This window comes from Strix uralensis, unplaced genomic scaffold, assembly GCF_047716275.1.
Source record: "Strix uralensis isolate ZFMK-TIS-50842 unplaced genomic scaffold, bStrUra1 scaffold_351, whole genome shotgun sequence".
Lineage (NCBI taxonomy): Eukaryota > Metazoa > Chordata > Aves > Strigiformes > Strigidae > Strix > Strix uralensis.
This window is the reverse complement of record NW_027436945.1, coordinates 52,932-71,000: the sequence shown is the minus strand read 5'-3', so window position 1 is coordinate 71,000 and position 18,069 is coordinate 52,932. Positions and strand designations below refer to the sequence as shown.

The following is an 18,069-nucleotide window of genomic DNA, read 5'->3' as shown; positions in this document are numbered from 1 at the left end:
GGTGCAGAGAGCTGGGGATGAGTCTCTTTAACAAAGTGACAAGTGACAGGACAAGAGGTAATGGCCTCAAATTGCACCAGGGAAGGTTTAGACTGGATATTAGGAAACATTTCTTTACAGAACGGATAGTCAGGCATTGGAATGGGCTGCCCAGGGAGGTGGTGGAGTCCCCATCCCTGGAGGTGTTTAAGAGTAAAGTTGACTTAGCGTTTGATGATATGCTGTAGTTGGGAACTGTCAGTGTTAGGTCAATGGTTGGACTGGATGATCTTCAAGGTCTTTTCCAACCTAGACGATTCTGTGATTTTGTGATTCTGTGGATATGGTTGGCTTTCTGGGCTGCAGGCACAAATTGCTGGCTCTTGTCCAATCTTTCATCCACCAGTATCCCCAAGTTCCCCTCAGGGCTAGTCAAAGTCAAGTCTGTCAAGGTCCCTCTGGATGACATCCTTTCCCTCAAGAGTATCGACTGAACCACCCAGATTGGTCGTCAGCTCCACACTTGCTGAGGTTACGCTCAATCCCACCGCCTATGCTGTTGATGAAGATATTAAATGGTATTGGTCCCAGTACAGACCCTTGAGGGACACCTCTTGTGGGGCATTGAACCATTCACTGTAACCCATTGGACACGGCCAGCAGCCAATTCCTTATTCATCTAACAGCCCCTCCATCAAACCCATCAAATGTAGAAGGCCAGTAGATGTCATCTATAGCTCATCCCCTGTCTCCTGATGCACTCACTCCATTGTAGATTAGTCAGGCACGATTTGCCCTTGGTGAAACCATGTTGGCTGTCTCTAATCAGGGCGGATCTTGTTCCACAAAGATCTGTTTCATGATCTTACTGGGCACAGAGGTAAGGCTGACTGGTTGGTAGTTCCCAGGGTCCTCCTTTCTGCCCTTTTTCAAAATGGGCATGGAGTTTTCCTTTTTCTGTCACTGGGGACTTGTGGAGTCACTGGGGACTTTGTAACGCACTCGCAATGAACACAAGTGAGAACAAATGCCATCAGCTATTCCTGAAGGTACCATGACGGCATGTGGGACAGACAGTGTCTAGAGGTCATTTCATGTTGAGAGTAACATCCCCTGGGAAACACCTGAATGCAGCACTGGGATGTGTTTCCTTGAACTGAAGGACCCTCTGCCTTGGGACATCTCAGACAAGTGCAGAGCAGGGCAATACACCCCAGGGTTGAGGTGCCTTCCAGCCTCCTGGGAGTGGCAACCAATTGCCAAAGAGACACTAGGACTGCTGCGATGCACTGCCTCTGCACGTGGAAGGGAAGGACGCATGGCTCTGAACACCCCTGTGTACAGGAAGAGGACATGAGACCAGCTCAGATGCTGACACCTCACAGAGCCCTGACACTTCTCTGTGTGACTCCAGGAACAATTCCCAGCATCCCAGTGAGATTTATCTCACCTGCCTTGGAAAGGCTCATTGCCATTTCCTCTCTCTGCTCTGATAGTCTCCCCTGCCTTTCTGGCCTGTGCCTTCCAACGCACAGTATGAAAGAAGCACAGTTGTGGAGCATCACACATGTGCAGTCAGAGGGGTTCTGCAAGCAGGAGCATCATTGCTCTCTAGAAGGCGGCAGCTCTCACCTTTCAGAAAACACAGAGCACATTGAGGGAGGATGAATACACTCAGACCCACACACACCTCCATATTTCACCTCTCTGAACTTCCTTCCCAATCTCTTTAAGCAACTAACAAGGAAACATATGTTCTTCCTCACAGGTGTCCTACCGGGTGAGATTGACAAGAACAATTTAACTCCTCGTGTGGAGAAAGAGGAACCATAAAATCAGGCATCACTGATGGACTTTCCCCTACTGTAAATGTGAAATGTATCCAATCCTTTGACAAGTCACTTCCTCCTCTCTCTCATGACCTGCCTTGAGATTGTAGTTGGGAACATCCTCATTATTGGGCTGTTGGTGCAAATCCAGCTCTGTAAAACCGCATGGCCGCCTTCCTGGGGAATGTGTCCTCCCTGGAACCTGCCACAGCTCTACCACCACACCCCAGCTGCTGGCCAGCTTTCTGACTGGGAACAGCACCATCTCGGCTCACAGCAGTGTTAGTATCATTTCCTGCACCTTTTGCACGCACAGAGGGTTTACTGCTGGTGACCACACTCTATGGTCAGTACTTGGCTGTGTGCCACCGCATGTTATCTGAAAGACTCATGACCCGGAAGGTCTGTCTCCAGCAGCTGCCCCTTGGCTGGGGGATTTCTGTCACCTACAGCAATTTCATTCTTGTCCCAGATATGGTCCAGTGGCCCAAAGGTACTGGACCTCACCTGTGACCTCACCCCATTTCTGGAGCTCTCCTGCAGGGACACTGGGACACAAGCTCTTTGCTTTCATAACCTACTTCTTAGATCCAGTCCTCCCCTTCTGTTCACATGGGCATCCTGGGTGTGCATCAGAGCTGCCACCCTGGGGCAGCTCTCCCGCCCAGCATGACCAGGCATAAGGCCTTCTCCACCTGCTCCTCTCACTTCACTGTTTTTACAGCACCCTCCTCCTTTCTGTGTGACACCCAGAACAGCCCTCCTGACAGTGTCTGGCAGGGCCCTTTTCCTGCACCATTCTCATGCTCCTGCTCAATCCGCTCATCGTGTTTCCAGGGGAAGTGAAGCACTGAGAAAAACACTCAGGAATGCTGTGAGCTGCTCAGACAGCCCATTGAAGTTGTGGACCTGCAGGAAGAAATCACTACTGGTCCTCTTTTGAACCAGCCCAGAGGACCTGGAAAGGTGTGTGCTGTGTCCTGGGCACTCCCCTGGAAGTGTGGAAGATGGAGAAGGCTTCTAGTGTGGGAAGGTGCAGTCAGAGCTGGCCGGTGTCATTGTGTGAGACCTCTTACAAACATCTTGGAAGGGACAGAGCAATCAGAGGGGTTATTTGGGACTTGGGAAAGGCACACATCAAACCCAGGTCCAAGAAGGGCAGGGAGGAGAATTGGGAGGATTACAGGCAGGTCAGCTTCACCCCAGTCCCTGGGAATGTGATGGGGCAAGTGTTCGTCAGCCATCTCCAGGCACTTGAAGGATGAACAGGGGATTGCTGAACCCATATGGAGGAGGAAAGAAGGGCATGTTGTCTACCTGGACTTTAGTAAGACCTAAGACATGGTCTCCCATGGTCTCCTTGTAGCCACATTCAGATCTAGACTGAAGAAGTGGATGATTTTGTGGGGAGGGGTTTGGCTGGACAAGCTGTTCGCTGCCCACCGAGCTCAGGGTGGTCAGAGAGTACCTGTAAACCACCGGTTGATAGTACTTGTCAACCACCGGTAGCCTGAGCCATGGTCTCCACTCGCCTCAAAAGCACCACCAGCAAGAACGTGGCGACCCAGACAGAGCAACCATGCAAACATGCAGCAGTCCAGGTCCCAGGCTGCAGGGAGTGCCTGAGCCTGTCAGTGCTGTTGGAGAGCCGCAGTGACAGCGCCTGTGTGCGCTGCGACCAGCTGGATGACCTGCTCAGCCTGGTGGCAGAACTCAAAGAAGAGGTCGAGAGATTAAGAAGTATTAGGGAATGTGAAAGGGAGATTGATTGGTGGAGTTCCACCTTGGCACCCATGAATCAACAGGAGCAAATAGAGGCTCCAGGCAAGGCAGGTGATCCCTCACCCTCCTGCTACCAGGCAGAAGGAGGGGACCTAAGAGATGAGGGAGACTGGAAACAGGTCTCTGCTCAGGGAGGCAAGAAAATTCTCTCCCAACCTCCCTCACCCTCCATGGTGCCTCTTCACAATAGATTTGGGGCCCTGGAACTTTTGAATGAAGACATGGAGGAAGAGAATGAGACAAACAATGAGGAAGACCAAGGACCACCAAGGCCAGGTCACTCTAGAAATGGTATTAAAACCAGCTCTGAAAGGAACCCCAGAAGAGTCATTGTAGTGGGGGCCTCCATTCTGAAGGGTGTCGAAGGCCCCATATGCAGACCAGACCCGCATCATAGGGAAGTCTGCTGCCTCCCTGGGGCCTGCATCAAGGACCTCACAAGAAGACTCCCCTCTCTAGTTAAACCCAAGGACTATTACCCTCTTCTGGTTTTTCAGGTAGGTAGTGACGACATTAGCAGGAGAAGTATTAAATTAATGAAGAGAGATTTCAGGTCCTTGGGGAAACTGATCAAGGGGTCGGGGGCACAGGTTGTGTTCTCCTCCATCCCTCCAATTGGGGGGATGGATGAGGATGAACACCGAAGAACACAGCAGATGAATTCGTGGCTTCAAGACTGGTGTCACCGTCAGGGCTTTGGTTTTTTCGATCATGGGTTGGTATACAGGGCACCAGATCTCTGGGCCTTAGATGGGATGCACTTGTCCCAGAAGGGGAAGAGGATCTTGGGGCAGGAGTTAGCTGGGCTCATTGACAGAGCTTTAAACTAAATTTGAAGGGGGAAGGGGGCAAAACATCAGCCCATCTGAAGTGCATGTATACCAATGCACACAGCATGGGTAACAAACAGGAGGAGCTTGAAGCCGTGATGAAACAGGAAAATTATGATGTTGTGGTTATCACAGAAACATGGTGGGATGTCTCCCATGACTGGAGTGTGCCAGTTGATGGCTACAAGCTCTTTAGAAGGGATAGACAAGGTAGGAGAGGCGGTGGGGTAGCACTGTATGTTAGGGACTGTTATGATTGCCTTGAATACAAGTGCAGTGAAGACAGGGTGGAGTGTCTTTGTGTTAGAATCAGGGGGAAGGCCAACAGGGCAGATGTTGTAGTAGGAGTCTACTATAGGCCACCCACCCAGGACAGAGAGGTGGATGAAATATTCTATAGGCACCTGGGTGAAATCTCACGATCGCTTGCCCTTGTTCTTGTGGGGGACTTCAACTTTCCAGACATCTGCTGGAAATACAACATAGCAGAGCGGGACCAGTCCCGAAGATTCCTGGAATGTGTGGGGGACAACTTCCTAACACAGCTGGTGAGAGAACCAATCAGAGAAGGTGCCCTGCTAGATCTCCTGCTTGTGAACAGAGAAAGACTGGTGGATGATGTAGTGGTTGGAAGACGACTAGGGCACAGCGATCATGAAATAATAGAGTTCTCTATTCTTAGAGAGGCCAGGAGAGGGCTAAGCAGAACTGACATCCTGGACTTCAAAAGGGCTGACTTTGTCTTGTTTAGGCACCTGCTTGACAGGATCCCTTGGGTGTAGGTAGTTAGGAATTGGCGGACGGAAGATATCGCGTTGTACGGGAAGATAGAGCCCTTCTCCCTATAGCTGACAGTGCCTAGCTTGTGGCGCAAGGTGACGGAAGTGACGCCGCAACCCCAAGTTTTATAACGCCGCGCTGACAGTCAATAAACACCATTTGCTATCCACCACATTGGTGTCAGTATGCTGATGGCCCGAGCGACCCAGTGGCGGTCGCCGTGCCGTTCTTGAACTGGGTCGTTAGGCAGCAAGTGGTGCAGAACAGTGGCGGTCGCCGTGCCATTCTTGAACCGGGTCATTAGGCAGCAAGTGGTGCCGAAACCCGAGAGCCACTCATCGCCCGAATTCCAGAGAACGGTGGCCGGAAAGGCGTGAACAGAGCCCCGAGCGGCAGGACCAGCCCGGCGGGGAGGACGCTCCTGGACCGATGAGGAGGATGGAAGCCCTCATGAAGGTCGTATCTCAATTACATAAACAGTGGGGAATTGATTGCAAACCTAAAGATTTCACTCTCGCTGTCGCGAGACTTTTACAACTGGGGGTCATTGACCAGCCGGTGGATATTCTCCACCCTGAGGTGTGGAAAAAATGCATCAAGGCGTTAGCTGAGGAAACGATGTCCTCGGGTTCGGGGAAAATTCTCAAATCGTGGGGAAAAGTTCAGCAGGCCATCCAAAAAGCGATACAAGAACAGGAAACTTGGAAGGCCGTGAAAAACTGCTTGTTAGTAACCCCCAAATTGGGGGTCGGGGCGGCTACGCAGACTCTAAGCCCCCCAGACAATAGCGACCTAGCCGGGTTTAAAGATGAACGGGAGAAAGATGCACCCCCCACATCCCCGAACCCCGAGCCGCTCACAGAAGGAGAAAAACAAGCGAAATCGTTCTGGGGTGGGTTAGCGGAGGAGGCTAGGGTCGTTGAACAAACATGGGCTAAACCACCGCCCTATGTGCCTCAAAATGGCGCCGAGCCAGGACGGGAGGGGCGGAGTGTGGACGTTTCGGGTAAGTGAGGGGAGGAGGAGCCGGAACCAATGAATGTGTGCAGAAGGGAAGGGGAGGAGATTGCGAGTGAGGGGCAGAGGACCCACCAGTGTGCGTGCAGAAGGGGAGGGAAAGAGACCGGACAGGAAGGACATGACGAAGTTGACCGGGGAGGGGAGGAGACCGCGAGCAAGGGGAGGAGGAGCCTTCAGAGCGCCCGTCAGGAAAAACATCCACATAGGGAAAACACCCCGCCGACCAGGAGGCGGGACAAGAGAAGTGGGTGGGACCAGCGGCCCACCCACAGAGGAAGTCACTGGGAGGAGAAGTACCCATGTAGGGAAAACACCCTGCCGGCTAGGAGGTGGCACAAGGGAAGTGGGTGGGACAAGCGGCCCACCCATAGAGGAAGTAGCTGGGACCGACGACCCGCCCACAGAGGAAGTGGGCGGGGCCGAAGCTCGACACAGAGGTACAGGGACCCGGAAGTGACCAGCCAGTCGAGCTCCGACTCTGGGTCAGACACCAGCTGGGATGAGTGGCCTACTACTGACTCAGAAAGGGAGGGAAAAAGATTAAATAGAATTAAAAGCCACCATAGCCCTATCCGATTAACAACAAAATCGCAAAAGGGACTAACCCCTCTCACGGATCGGAGGGAAGTTCAAAGAGAATGGTTCCAGGTGACACGTCATCAACCATCAGTCCCGCTAGCATTCCCAGTCCGAGTGACAGAGGGGGGGCACAGAATCTATTCACCAATAAACCCCAAAGACGTACAAGCGATTGGTAAAGCAATCGCAGAAAAAGGACTTAATTCTGCCTTGGTCTCCACCCTTATAGATGGCTTTTTCGGGGCAGATGACTTGCTCCCATTTGAGATAAAGCAAACTTGTAGACTGATTTTTGGTGGAGCTGGAATGATTGTTTTTAAACAAGAATGGGAAGACAACTGTGAGAGATACCTAGCCCAAGTAACCGGAGCGGATCACCCGCTGCACAGCTCTACTGTACAGCGATTAATGGGCAGAGATTCAGCAATGACCACCCCCCAAATGCAGGCCGTTGCTCTGCGGCCCATCGAGGTCATGACAACCACCCGTGCGGCTAGAGAAGCCATTCGCACAGCCTCCATGATTATATCTAAACCAACACCACGGTCCACAGTAAAACAGGGCGAAGGTGAAAGCTTCACACAATTTGTAGATCGCCTCCAAGTGGCAGTCGACTCTTCGTCCCTGCCCGCGGAGGCAAAGGGTCCAGTTGTAGCGGATTGCATGCGCCAACAGTGTAATTCAACAACTAAAGAAATTCTGCGATCACTGCCGAAGGGGGCAAGTGTCGCGGACATGATCAAACATGTGGTAAATGAGGAACATACGGCCCCGGTCCAGGTAGCGGTCCAAACCACAGTAGACAAAGTAATGGCATGCTTTAAATGTGGCCAGGCGGGCCATGTCGTAGCAAACTGTCCATGCCCGCCCAAGGGGCCCTGCTGGGCCTGTGGAAAGAAAGGCCACTTCGCCAAAGAATGCAGATCCAAGAAACAGGGAAATGGGAAGGGGAGAGGGCAATCGGGCCGCGCACAGCCCTCTCCCACCTGGGACATGAGGCGGCCCATCTATGCCAATCCCAAATGGGGCGAAGCGCTTCCGAACCCGTTGCCCCCCTGACAGGCAACCAACTTTATGGCCCAACCAACAGCCCAAATGAACCAGCCCATGTTCCAGCAACAACAGGAATTGCCCCCTGGGGACGAGACCCCAGGGTGGCCCTGGCAGTAAAATGTGATAATCCACCTGTAGTGTGGGGAATTTGTTCCCTTTACAATGCCCAAGACGCCACTACCATCAGCATTTCCTTTTTAATTGACACCGGAACAGACGTTACAGTAATCCCTGAGACAAATTGGCCCCCGCATTGGAAACTAGAAAATGCACCTATGGTGGGTGGAGTCGGAGGACTGACCCGAGCCTGAAAAAGCGCTCGGCTAATAGCTATAACACTTCACACTGAGAAAGGACCAGAGAAGACTATCACCCTCTTCCCTTACGTCATGTCAGCGGTCCCGCCCCTGCTGGGGAGAGATGCCTTAACTCTACTGAAAGCCAGGGTGACAAATTTACTGTAGGGCCACTGCTGTCTACCCACATTCACCAATCAAACTGTCGTGGAAGTCATCTGACCCAGTGTGGGTTGAGCAGTGGCCCCTGTCAAAGCCTCGAATGGACGCCCTCCTTGAACTAGTTGAAAGAGAACTACAGCTGGATCACATCAAACCCACTACTAGCCCATGGAACACCCCGGTTTTTGTAACACCCAAATGAAACAGTGAAGGGTTCCGCCTCCTCCATGATCTGCGTGAAGTAAACAAAAGAATTAAACTGATGGGCCCTGTCCAGACGTTGCTGCCCATGAATTCCATGATACCAGAGGGACAGCCCTGTGCCGTCCTTGACATTAAAGACTGTTTTTTCTCAATACCATTGCATGAAGAAGACAGGGAACGGTTTGCCTTCTCTGTCATGTTCCCTAATAGCCAACGCCCCAATTTACGTTTCCAGTGGAAAGTGCTACCCCAGGGAATGATCAACTCGCCCACTATTTGACAAATCACAGTGGACCGGGCGTTGGCACCAGTCCGACACAGCAACCCAACCGCAACTGTTATTCAATACATGGACGATATTTTAATCGCCGCGCCGTCAGGGGACCAAGTAGACCAATTAGTATCAACTGTCTCAGAAACCTTAAAAAAAACCAGGTTTGAGATTACAAGTGCAAAAATCAAAAGAGGACCATGTGTCACCTTTTTGGGAGTGGGGATCACAGACTCTTACGTAACCCCGCCTCAGATAAGAATTCAGCGACGCGTCAAAACACTTCATGATATGCAGCAGTTAGTGGGATCCTTACAATGGCTTCGCAACATCATCCTAATTCCCCTTGAAACCATGGCCCCCTGTATGATCTTCTGAAAGGAAAGAACCCATGGGAGCAAAAAACCCTGACAGCCGAAGCAATAAACTCCCTCAGCTTCATCGAACAACAAATGTCATCAGCCACACTCGCCCGGTGGAATCCGGGAATACCACTCGATTTGTACGTATATTTTACGGAAGGGGGGGGAATAAGAGCACTAGCTCAAGGCCCCCCTGAGAAAGCCCAACCAATACAGTGGGTAGTCCTAGGAAAACCATCGCGAGCATTCTCACCAGGGGTCGAGTGCCTTAGCAACCTCATTATGAAAGGCAGAAAACTCGCTCTAAGACATCTGGGCATTGAACCTGCAAAAATATACCTACCCTTCCGTAAGCAGCTTCCAGCACAATCAACAGCAACATCAGAATATCTAGCCCTAGCCCTTGTCGGGTTCGGCGGGGAGGTCCAATACGCAGCAAAACCCCCTTGGACTCAGATGCTGACAATCGTAAATATCGACCTCCCACAAAAAATCATGGATCGGCCCCAGCCAGGACCAACAGTCTTCACGGACGCATCCTCAGTGACTTCAGCCGCGGCGGCGGTATGGCAAACAGAAGAAGGATGGCGCTGTGTCAAGACAACAGACCATACACTCTCAGTCCAGCAACTAGAAGCAGCAGCCGTGGTATTGGCATGCGGGCGGTTCCCCATGGAACATCTCAACATAGTGACTGATTCAATGTTTGTGACTAAACTCTGTCTAGCCATGTCGGGACCTGGTGTGTCAACGTCCACAGCGGCCCTAATGTTAGAAGAAGCGCTGTTCTCCCGAAAAGGCACCATATTAGTCATCCATGTTAACAGTCATAATCCGACCAAAGGATTTTTCCAAATCAGCAATGACAAGGCAGATGCGGTGGCGAAAGGGCTATGGACATTAAAAGATGCCCGCCAATTACATGAATCTCTCCACATTGGAGCTAAAGCATTAGCAAAGAGATGCGGAATTTCAACCGCGGATGCTAAGCACATAGTAGCCACCTGCCCCCATTGCCAAAAAGCACTGTTGTGGTCAAGCGGAGTTAACCCTAGGGGCCTCAAAGCCTCCGAGGTGTGGCAGACAGATTTCACACTCTGCCAATTATTGAAACAACGCGCGTGGCTAGCAGTGACAGTAGACACATATAGCGGGATGATTGTAGCTACGCAACACCTTAAAACAGACTCTAAGGCGACCATTCATCACTGGCTAACAGCCATGGCGTGGCTCGGTGTCCCAAAAGAGATTAAGACGGACAATGGCTCAAACTTCATCTCTAAGTCAGTACAAACATTTGTTTCGAAATGGGGTATCACCCTAATACACGGTATCCCGTACAACAGCACAGGACAAGCTATAGTGGAACGAGCCAATCAAACTCTAAAATCAAAACTGGAAGTATTAGCTAAAACAGAAGGTTTCACAAATGCTGTTCCCTCAGGAGACCAAGAACGCCTCTTGGCGACTGCCGCCTTAGCATTGAATCAATTCCCTAGAGGGGAGGAAGCAAACAGTCTTGTTCAAAAACACTGGCCACTCGTGCACTAGAAGAGGGCCCGCAGATCACAATCAGAAATGAATTAGGAGAGTGGGAGCAGGGTTGGAGATTAGTTCTCACAGGGCGAGGATACGGTGCAGTCAAAAAAGATGGGAAAATTAAGTGGTGCCCACTTAAGTCCATTAAACTGGACCTCCAGAATAAAACTAATGAAAACTGTGAGTTTCTATCCACAGGACCGGATTGTCGGGTGCCCCCGTAACCTGTACGCCCTGGTGACTTGCGGAGATGATGAACCAACAGCCACCTTACCAGCACCCGAGTGTTCTGAACCAGCAGAACCCAAACGACACCGGGACAGCCTTCAGAGAAAGGGGCCACGAGGCCTCTGCATAATCCTACTCTTGGAGCTCGTGACGCCATCTGGTGGTTCGTACGAGCACCAACCTTGGGAATGGACGCTGGTAAGATGGGAAGATCAAAAAATATTACAGAAAATTGTCACCTCTGGACCCCCCAGCTTTCAGGGAACACTCTGTAACTTAGCTCCAGTGAACCCCTGCTCAAATGATGCAAGCTACTATATGTGCCCCAATTCCAACCCCGGTAGATCGTACTGCAATGTCCCCAACCAGTACTATTGTTCTCACTGGGGATGTGAAGCTATAGCCTCTGACTGGACACCAGGAGCCGGACCGGACAAATATCTCAAAGTGGGACAGGGACCTTATGGGTGTGTTATTCCCCCAAAAGACCCCTGGAGGCCGGGATTTGCAGCAACGCATGGTATCATCAAAAACTGGTGTCATTACCTTGTCCTAAATGTGACCAATGAAAATGATTTAGGATGGACCATTGGAAGAACCTGGGGCCTTAGATACTGGGAATCGGGCACTGATAGGGGAAGGCTGTTTTTCATTAAGAAACAAGAAGTAAAACACAGTGCAGCCGTTGGACCCAATACTGTAATTAAAAGTGGTAATGGACAAAAAAATGAAGCCCCAACAAACCCTGCCCCAACCCTGACCAGTGCCCGTCAATCTAAACAGATAGCCTTTGTAAATAAGTCACGTACTAACCCCCAATACTTACCCAACAAAGCGTTCTTTGATGTATTAAATGCAACCTTCTGGTCACTGAACCAATCAAACCCGAACCTTACTAACCCCTGTTGGTTGATGTATACCCGCCTTTTTATGAGGGTGTCGCCCTCAATGTTCCTTTTAGTTACTCATCAAACAACAATCCAGCTCAATGTAGATGGGACACACCACGGAAAGGAATCACCCTAAGTCAGATCACAGGTCGAGGTGTGTGTATTGGCAATACTACCCTATCAAATCAGAATACAGCTATGTGTGCAACAACTGTCAGAATTAATAAAACCCATAAGTGGGCAATTCCATCTACATCAGGGATGTGGGTCTGTCACAAGACGGGAGTGACCCCCTGTGTGTCCCTCAATCTGTTTGACGAGCGTGGTGATTTTTGTGTGCAAGTCTCAATTGTTCCTAGGGTCCTGTACCACTCAGAAGAAGAAATGTACTATCACTGGGGAGAAACTAACAACCGACGTCGAAAAAGGGAAGTACTGACGGCCGTAACTATAGCAACATTACTTGAACTAGGAATAGCCGGTACATCCACAGGAGTGACCTCCCTGATAACACAGCAACGAGGCCTGTCTCAGTTACAGACAGCCATCGATGAAGACCTGCAAAAAATTGAAAAATCAATGACCTTTTTAGAACAATCCCTCTCTTCACTATCAGAAGTTGTACTCCAAAATAGGCGAGGATTAGACCTCCTATTCATGCAGCAAGGAGGCCTTTGCGCTGCCTTGAAAGAAGAATGCTGTTTCTATGCTGATCACACTGGAGTTGTGAGAGATACGATGGCGGAACTGCGAGAGAGACTGGCGCAAAGGAAAAAAGACAGGGAAGCCCAACAAGGATGGGTTGATTCGTGGTTTAACCTTTCACCGTGCCTAACTACCCTGATTTCAACCCTGGCCGGACCGATCGTAATGCTTGTAATAGCACTGATATTCGGACCCTGCATATTGAATAAGCTTGTGTCATTTGTTAAAAGTCGACTGGAAAAGATTAACGTTATGTTTGTAGACCACCAACAGCTGCTCTGAAACAGATTTTCCTATGTACCTTATGTTGACCATTGCCAAAGAATGAATTAAGAAAGTTAAAGCCAGCTATATTCAATTTTACCTATTAACCCACTAACCTGGTACCCAATGTTTTTAAGTTTACCCTGTGTGTTAATTGTAATTTTTAAAGTTGAATGATTTAACTAACCCCTTTAACATTTTACTTAATACAATTGAACACAGGGAGGGGGGAAATGTAGGTAGTTAGGAATTGGCGGACGGAAGATATCGCGTTGTACGGGAAGATAGAGCCCTTCTCCCTATAGCCGACAGTGCCTAGCTTGTGGCGCAAGGTGACGGAAGTGACGCCGCAACCCCAAGCTGACAGTCAATAAACACCATTTGCTATCCACCACATTGGTGTCAGTATGCTGATAGCCCGAGCGACCCAGTGGCGGTCGCCGTGCCGTTCTTGAACCGGGTCGTTAGGCAGCATTGAATGACTTGAGCGTGTCCAGAGAAGGGCAACGAGGCTGGTGAAGGGTCTGGAGCACAGGTCATATGAGGAGCGGCTGAGGGAACTGGGGTTGCTTTGGTCTGGAGAAGAGGAGGCTGAGGGGAGACCTCATCGCCCTCTACAGCTACCTGAAAGGAGGTTGCAGAGAGCTGGGGATGAGCCTCTTTAACCAAGTAATGAGTGATAGGACAAGAGGTAATGGCGTCAAATTGCACCAGGGAAGGTTTAGACTGGATATTAGGAAGCATTTCTTTACAGAACGGGTAGTTAGGTGTTGGAATGGGCTGCCCAGAGAGGTGGTGGAGTCCCCATCCCTGGAGGTGTTTAAGAGTAAAGTTGACTTAGTGCTTAGAGATATGCTGTAGCTGGGAACTGTCAGTGTTAGGTCAATGGTTGGACTGTATGATCTTCAAGGTCTTTTCCAACCTAGACGATTCTGTGATTCTGTGAAATTCAGCATGGGACCAGAAAATGAAACTGCAGTTACTGAGTTCATCCTAGAGGGCTTCTCAGTGCTTGACCAAAGGCTGCAGGTATTTCTCTCTCTGGTCCTTCTGCTCATGTACCTGACAACAGTGATGGGGAACGCAACCATCATTTCCCTCGTGTGTGTGTATCACCGTCTGCAAAACCCCATGTACTTTTTCATCAGCAATCTGTCCTTCCTGGAAATCAGGTTTACATCCTCCACAAGCATCCAATTGTTTGTGATCCTGGGTTCTGGTAGGGGAACAATCTCTCGAAGCAGCTGCTTTGCCCAATCCTATTTCTATTTTGCCCTGGGCTGTACAGAGTTTGTTCTCCTTGTTGCCATGTCCTTTGACTGCTGTGTTGCTATCTGCCAGCCTTTGTGTTGTGCTGCCATCATGAAGCCTCAGCTCTGCATCCAGCTTGTTGTTGCTGCTTGGGTCATCGGCATCACACTCCCAGGTTACTGTCTGGTCCTCCTCTACCAGCTGACTTTCTGTGGCTCGAACAACATCCACCATTTCTTTTGTAACAACTCCCCCTTATTCAAACTGTCCTGCTCTGACAGCAGCCTGCTGTGGAAAATAGACTCTGTTTTAGTATCATTTGTCATACTGGCTTCCTTATGTTTAACTCTGGCATTTTACATGGGCATCCTTTTCTGTATTCTACACCTTCCAGCAGCCTCTGGGAGGAAAAAAGCTTTTGCTACATGTTCTTCCCATCTCACCACCTTGGCCATTGTATATGGGAGCTGCATTGCTCTCTACGTGCATCCTTCACAAGATGTTTCCTTGGAGACAAACAGATTTGTAGCTTTGCTGAACACTGTCCTGTATCCATTCTTAAATCCGTTCATCTACAGTCTTAGAAACAAGACGGTGATACTGGCCCTTAATGAAGCCATTGCCCGTGTGACACTACAGCTTTTCCCCTACTCATGGTGCATTTCTGGACAGCAATTCCAGTGATCTGCTCTCATCTGTTAAATAATATCAGTGCATAGGTGTGTAACCTCCAAATACAGATGCCTCAGGAGACTTCTGTTCTTCTTGGACTGTGTCAGGTTAAGTGAGAAGCAGCTCATCTGCACACACAAAGGTGGCACCAACAATGGCAGGGGGAGTAACTCAGTTAACACCCTGCCCCAGCTGCTCCCAGGCCCATCACAGCAGAGCCACCAGCTCATCAGGAGCCCATCTCCACAAACCGAGAAGAGCCCAGAGGCACAGTGGCAGGTGGGATCCCAATTTACAGGCTCCTGAGGAATGAACATCTTGTCCCAGCTCCTTCCAGGGCTGCCCTGGGAGAGCCACCAGCCCCCTTGTCCAGGTGTGAAAGCCATCGAGATGAGCCACTGAGAGCAGCTCTGGATCAGCATCTGGGCTGAGGGCATTGTTGCTAGGGGTGCAGGAGACATTGTGAGATGCAGGGGAAGAGCATTTTTGGATTGCACAGGAGTTATTATGGGATGTTTAGGGGAGGACCCTGACCAGTGCAGTCTGTCCTCTCTTCTCATTAAACTTAATTTCTCTTTCCTGTGTGAGGGAATCTCTCTTCTGCTTGAATGTGTGAACACGGGAGTGTGAGTGCAGCAACTGGAGCAGGAGCAGGGGGTCAGGCAGCCCATATGTCATTAGTGCCAGCGACTGAGAGCCTGGAGTGAGTGAACTGAAGAGCCTGTGTGTGACTGGGGTGGTCTGTACCAGCATCCAGTATGGGGCAGCGGCCTCAGGGGCTTGGATGTCCAGGTGCCTGCAACTGGGGAGGCTGGTATCCAGGGGCAGCTACTGAGGAGAGTGAGTGTCTGAGCCCAGCTGCTGGAGGGATCCACCCTGTACAGGAATATGAATGGAATAGAATAGAATAGAATAGAATAGAATAGAATAGAATAGAATAGAATAGAATAGAATAGAATAGAATAGAATAGAATAGAATAGAATAGAATAGAATAGAATAGAATAGAATAGAATAGAATAGAATAGAATAGAATAGAATAGAATAGAACAGTTCAGTTGGAAGGGACCTACAATGGTTGTGTAGTCCAAATACCTGACCACTTCAGGTCTGGCCAAAAGATAAAGCATGTTATTAAGGGCATTGTCCAAATGCCTCTTAAACACTGACAGGCTTGGGGTGTCAGCCACCTCTCTAGGAAGCCTATTCCAGTGTTTGACTGCTTTCTTGGTAAAGAAATGCTTCCTCATATCAAGTTTGTGCCTCCCCTGATGCAGCTTTAAACAATTCCCATGAGTCCTATCACTGAATACCGTGACAAGAGCTCAGCACCTCAGTCTCCACTTCCCCTTCTCATGAAGCTACAGAGACCAATGAGGTCACCCCTCAACCATCTTTTCTCTAAACTAGACAGAACCAGAGTCCTCAGCCACTCCTCTCAGGACATTTCTTCCAGCCCGTTCACCAGCTTTGTTGCCCTCCTCTGGATGCATTCAAGGACCTTCACATCTTTCTTAAATTCTGGGACCCAGAACCGCACACAGTACTCAAGGTACTCATGTGTAGTCAAGGTACTCAAGGTACTCAAGGCACACATCAGCACTAAATAAAGCGGGATGATCACCTCTCTTCACTGGCCTCTTGGCTGCCAGGGCACACTGCTGACTCCTCTTGAGCCTGCTCTTGACCAGCGCCCCCAGATCCCTTTCTGCTCTCCAGCCACCCCTCTCCCAGTCTATACTTGTGTCTGGGGTTACTTCATCCCAGGTTTAGAATCCGATGTTTGCTCTTGTTAAACACGATGACTCCTCTGGGTCATGGCTACAGGTGTTAAAATGAACAGGGCCCAGGAGAGTTCCTTGTGCTGGACCACATATGTCCCAGTATGTACCCTTGGGAAGTCCATGCTGACTGCATTTGGACAGACTCTTCTCTCTAGGTGCCAAGGAACATCACCCAAGAGGACTCGAACTCATGGTGCACTCCTCACCAAAGAAGGCTCGTGCAGCCTGCGACTCCCTGGGTGGCACTTATGGCCTTTTTCAAAGATGGGTGCAACATTGGCTTGTCCTCGCTCTCAAGAGACCTCTACCAATCCCGTGACCTTTCAAAAGGGATATTCCAAAGAAATATTGATCTTCCCCTGTAACTTCATTACCATTCTGCTGCCTGTTATATGGTGTATTTAATTTCTTTAATCGTTCATACATTTTCACCTGCCCTGATAAAATGACCATTTCCAGAGTCATCTTTTCAGACAACAACTGCCCTAGGCAAAGGCCTTTTCCATTATTCTCCAGTTTTCCCCTTCCATTACTCTTTGTTCATTCAGACACCTCTCACCTGTGCTGCTGCTTTGAGCTTCAGGGACTCAAACCTTGCCTGTCTTTCAGTGGTCTAATTGTCTCTTTAGCCAACTCTTCCATTATGTTTCTATCTACCCTCTTGTATCTATGTAGCTAAAACATTTCTCATAAGATTATCCCTTGTCAAAAGGTGACCTCATTAGAGAGATCTTGTACTTAGCATATGGTTGAGGAGGGTGCTTTATTGTTTATGAAACTTGAACATGCTTCACTTTTCTTTGCTTGCAAATAGGAGAAAATCTTCTGTGCCTGTGTGCAGCCGGTTCCCTAAGGAGACCAGGTGGAGATGGTGCAATGGAGCTGTGACCTCCAGCTGCAGAGATCGGTGGAGAAGTCCGATGTAAGGAAAAGGGATGTAAAACCCAGCTGGCCAATGACAGAAAAGGTGAGGCTGAGGAAGTGAGGAGCAAGGCTGTCCATGCAGTGCCAGACCTCAGGGACTGCTTCTCCTACCTGTCCAGAGCTCCTGAGGAGACCCTCTGGATCAATATCAATTGCAGAATGCTTCTATCACCTCTTCTGTAATCTGAAAAGCAATTTAAAATAACCTTTAAAATATAAAACATTTTTTATTAGATCTTCTATGAAATCTTCCTTCTCAACTACACTGAAACTACTCCAATTAGGTGTACAGGTCTTGAAGACTTGAAGAAAATTAAAGGGAGAAAAATAGTTCGTTAGGGCTGTCTGTATTTTAATGAGCTTCATGGTGTGTTTGGCCCTGAGTCCATGAACCTCAGATACAGAGAGGAGACTGAACAAACTCGTCAGGGAGTCAAAGTCAGAAGCAAAACTCAAAGTGCCTTGAAGCATTGATTGGTCCCACTGAGGGCCACTACTGACAAAGCCTCCCCATGGACTCCTTAGAGCAGATAACTGGAGGCTGTGATTGCAGGTAGGCAAAGGCACCGTGCAGGTGGCTGTAGTGCTGCAAAACCCCTTGGTTTGTTTTATGAAGCAGAAGGGCCAAACCCTGACCCTCAGGCCCTGGGAAGGCAGACCCTGCCAT

At 49.6% G+C, this 18,069-nt stretch overlaps 1 protein-coding gene across 1 annotated transcript; it reads left to right on the top strand.

The window, feature by feature from the left end:
* The first annotated feature begins 13,727 nt into the window (after window positions 1-13,727).
* Window positions 13,728-14,708, top strand: LOC141938849 (olfactory receptor 6E1-like). The gene has a single exon (XM_074857867.1). The coding sequence runs from the start codon at window positions 13,728-13,730 to the stop codon at window positions 14,706-14,708; it is 981 nt and encodes a 326-aa protein (XP_074713968.1).
* The last annotated feature ends 3,361 nt before the right edge of the window (window positions 14,709-18,069 follow it).

Bases quoted from the DNA above. Each gene is read 5' to 3' on its own strand.
- LOC141938849 (XM_074857867.1), top strand. From the start codon at position 13,728: ATGGGACCAGAAAATGAAACTGCAGTTACTGAGTTCATCCTAGAGGGC.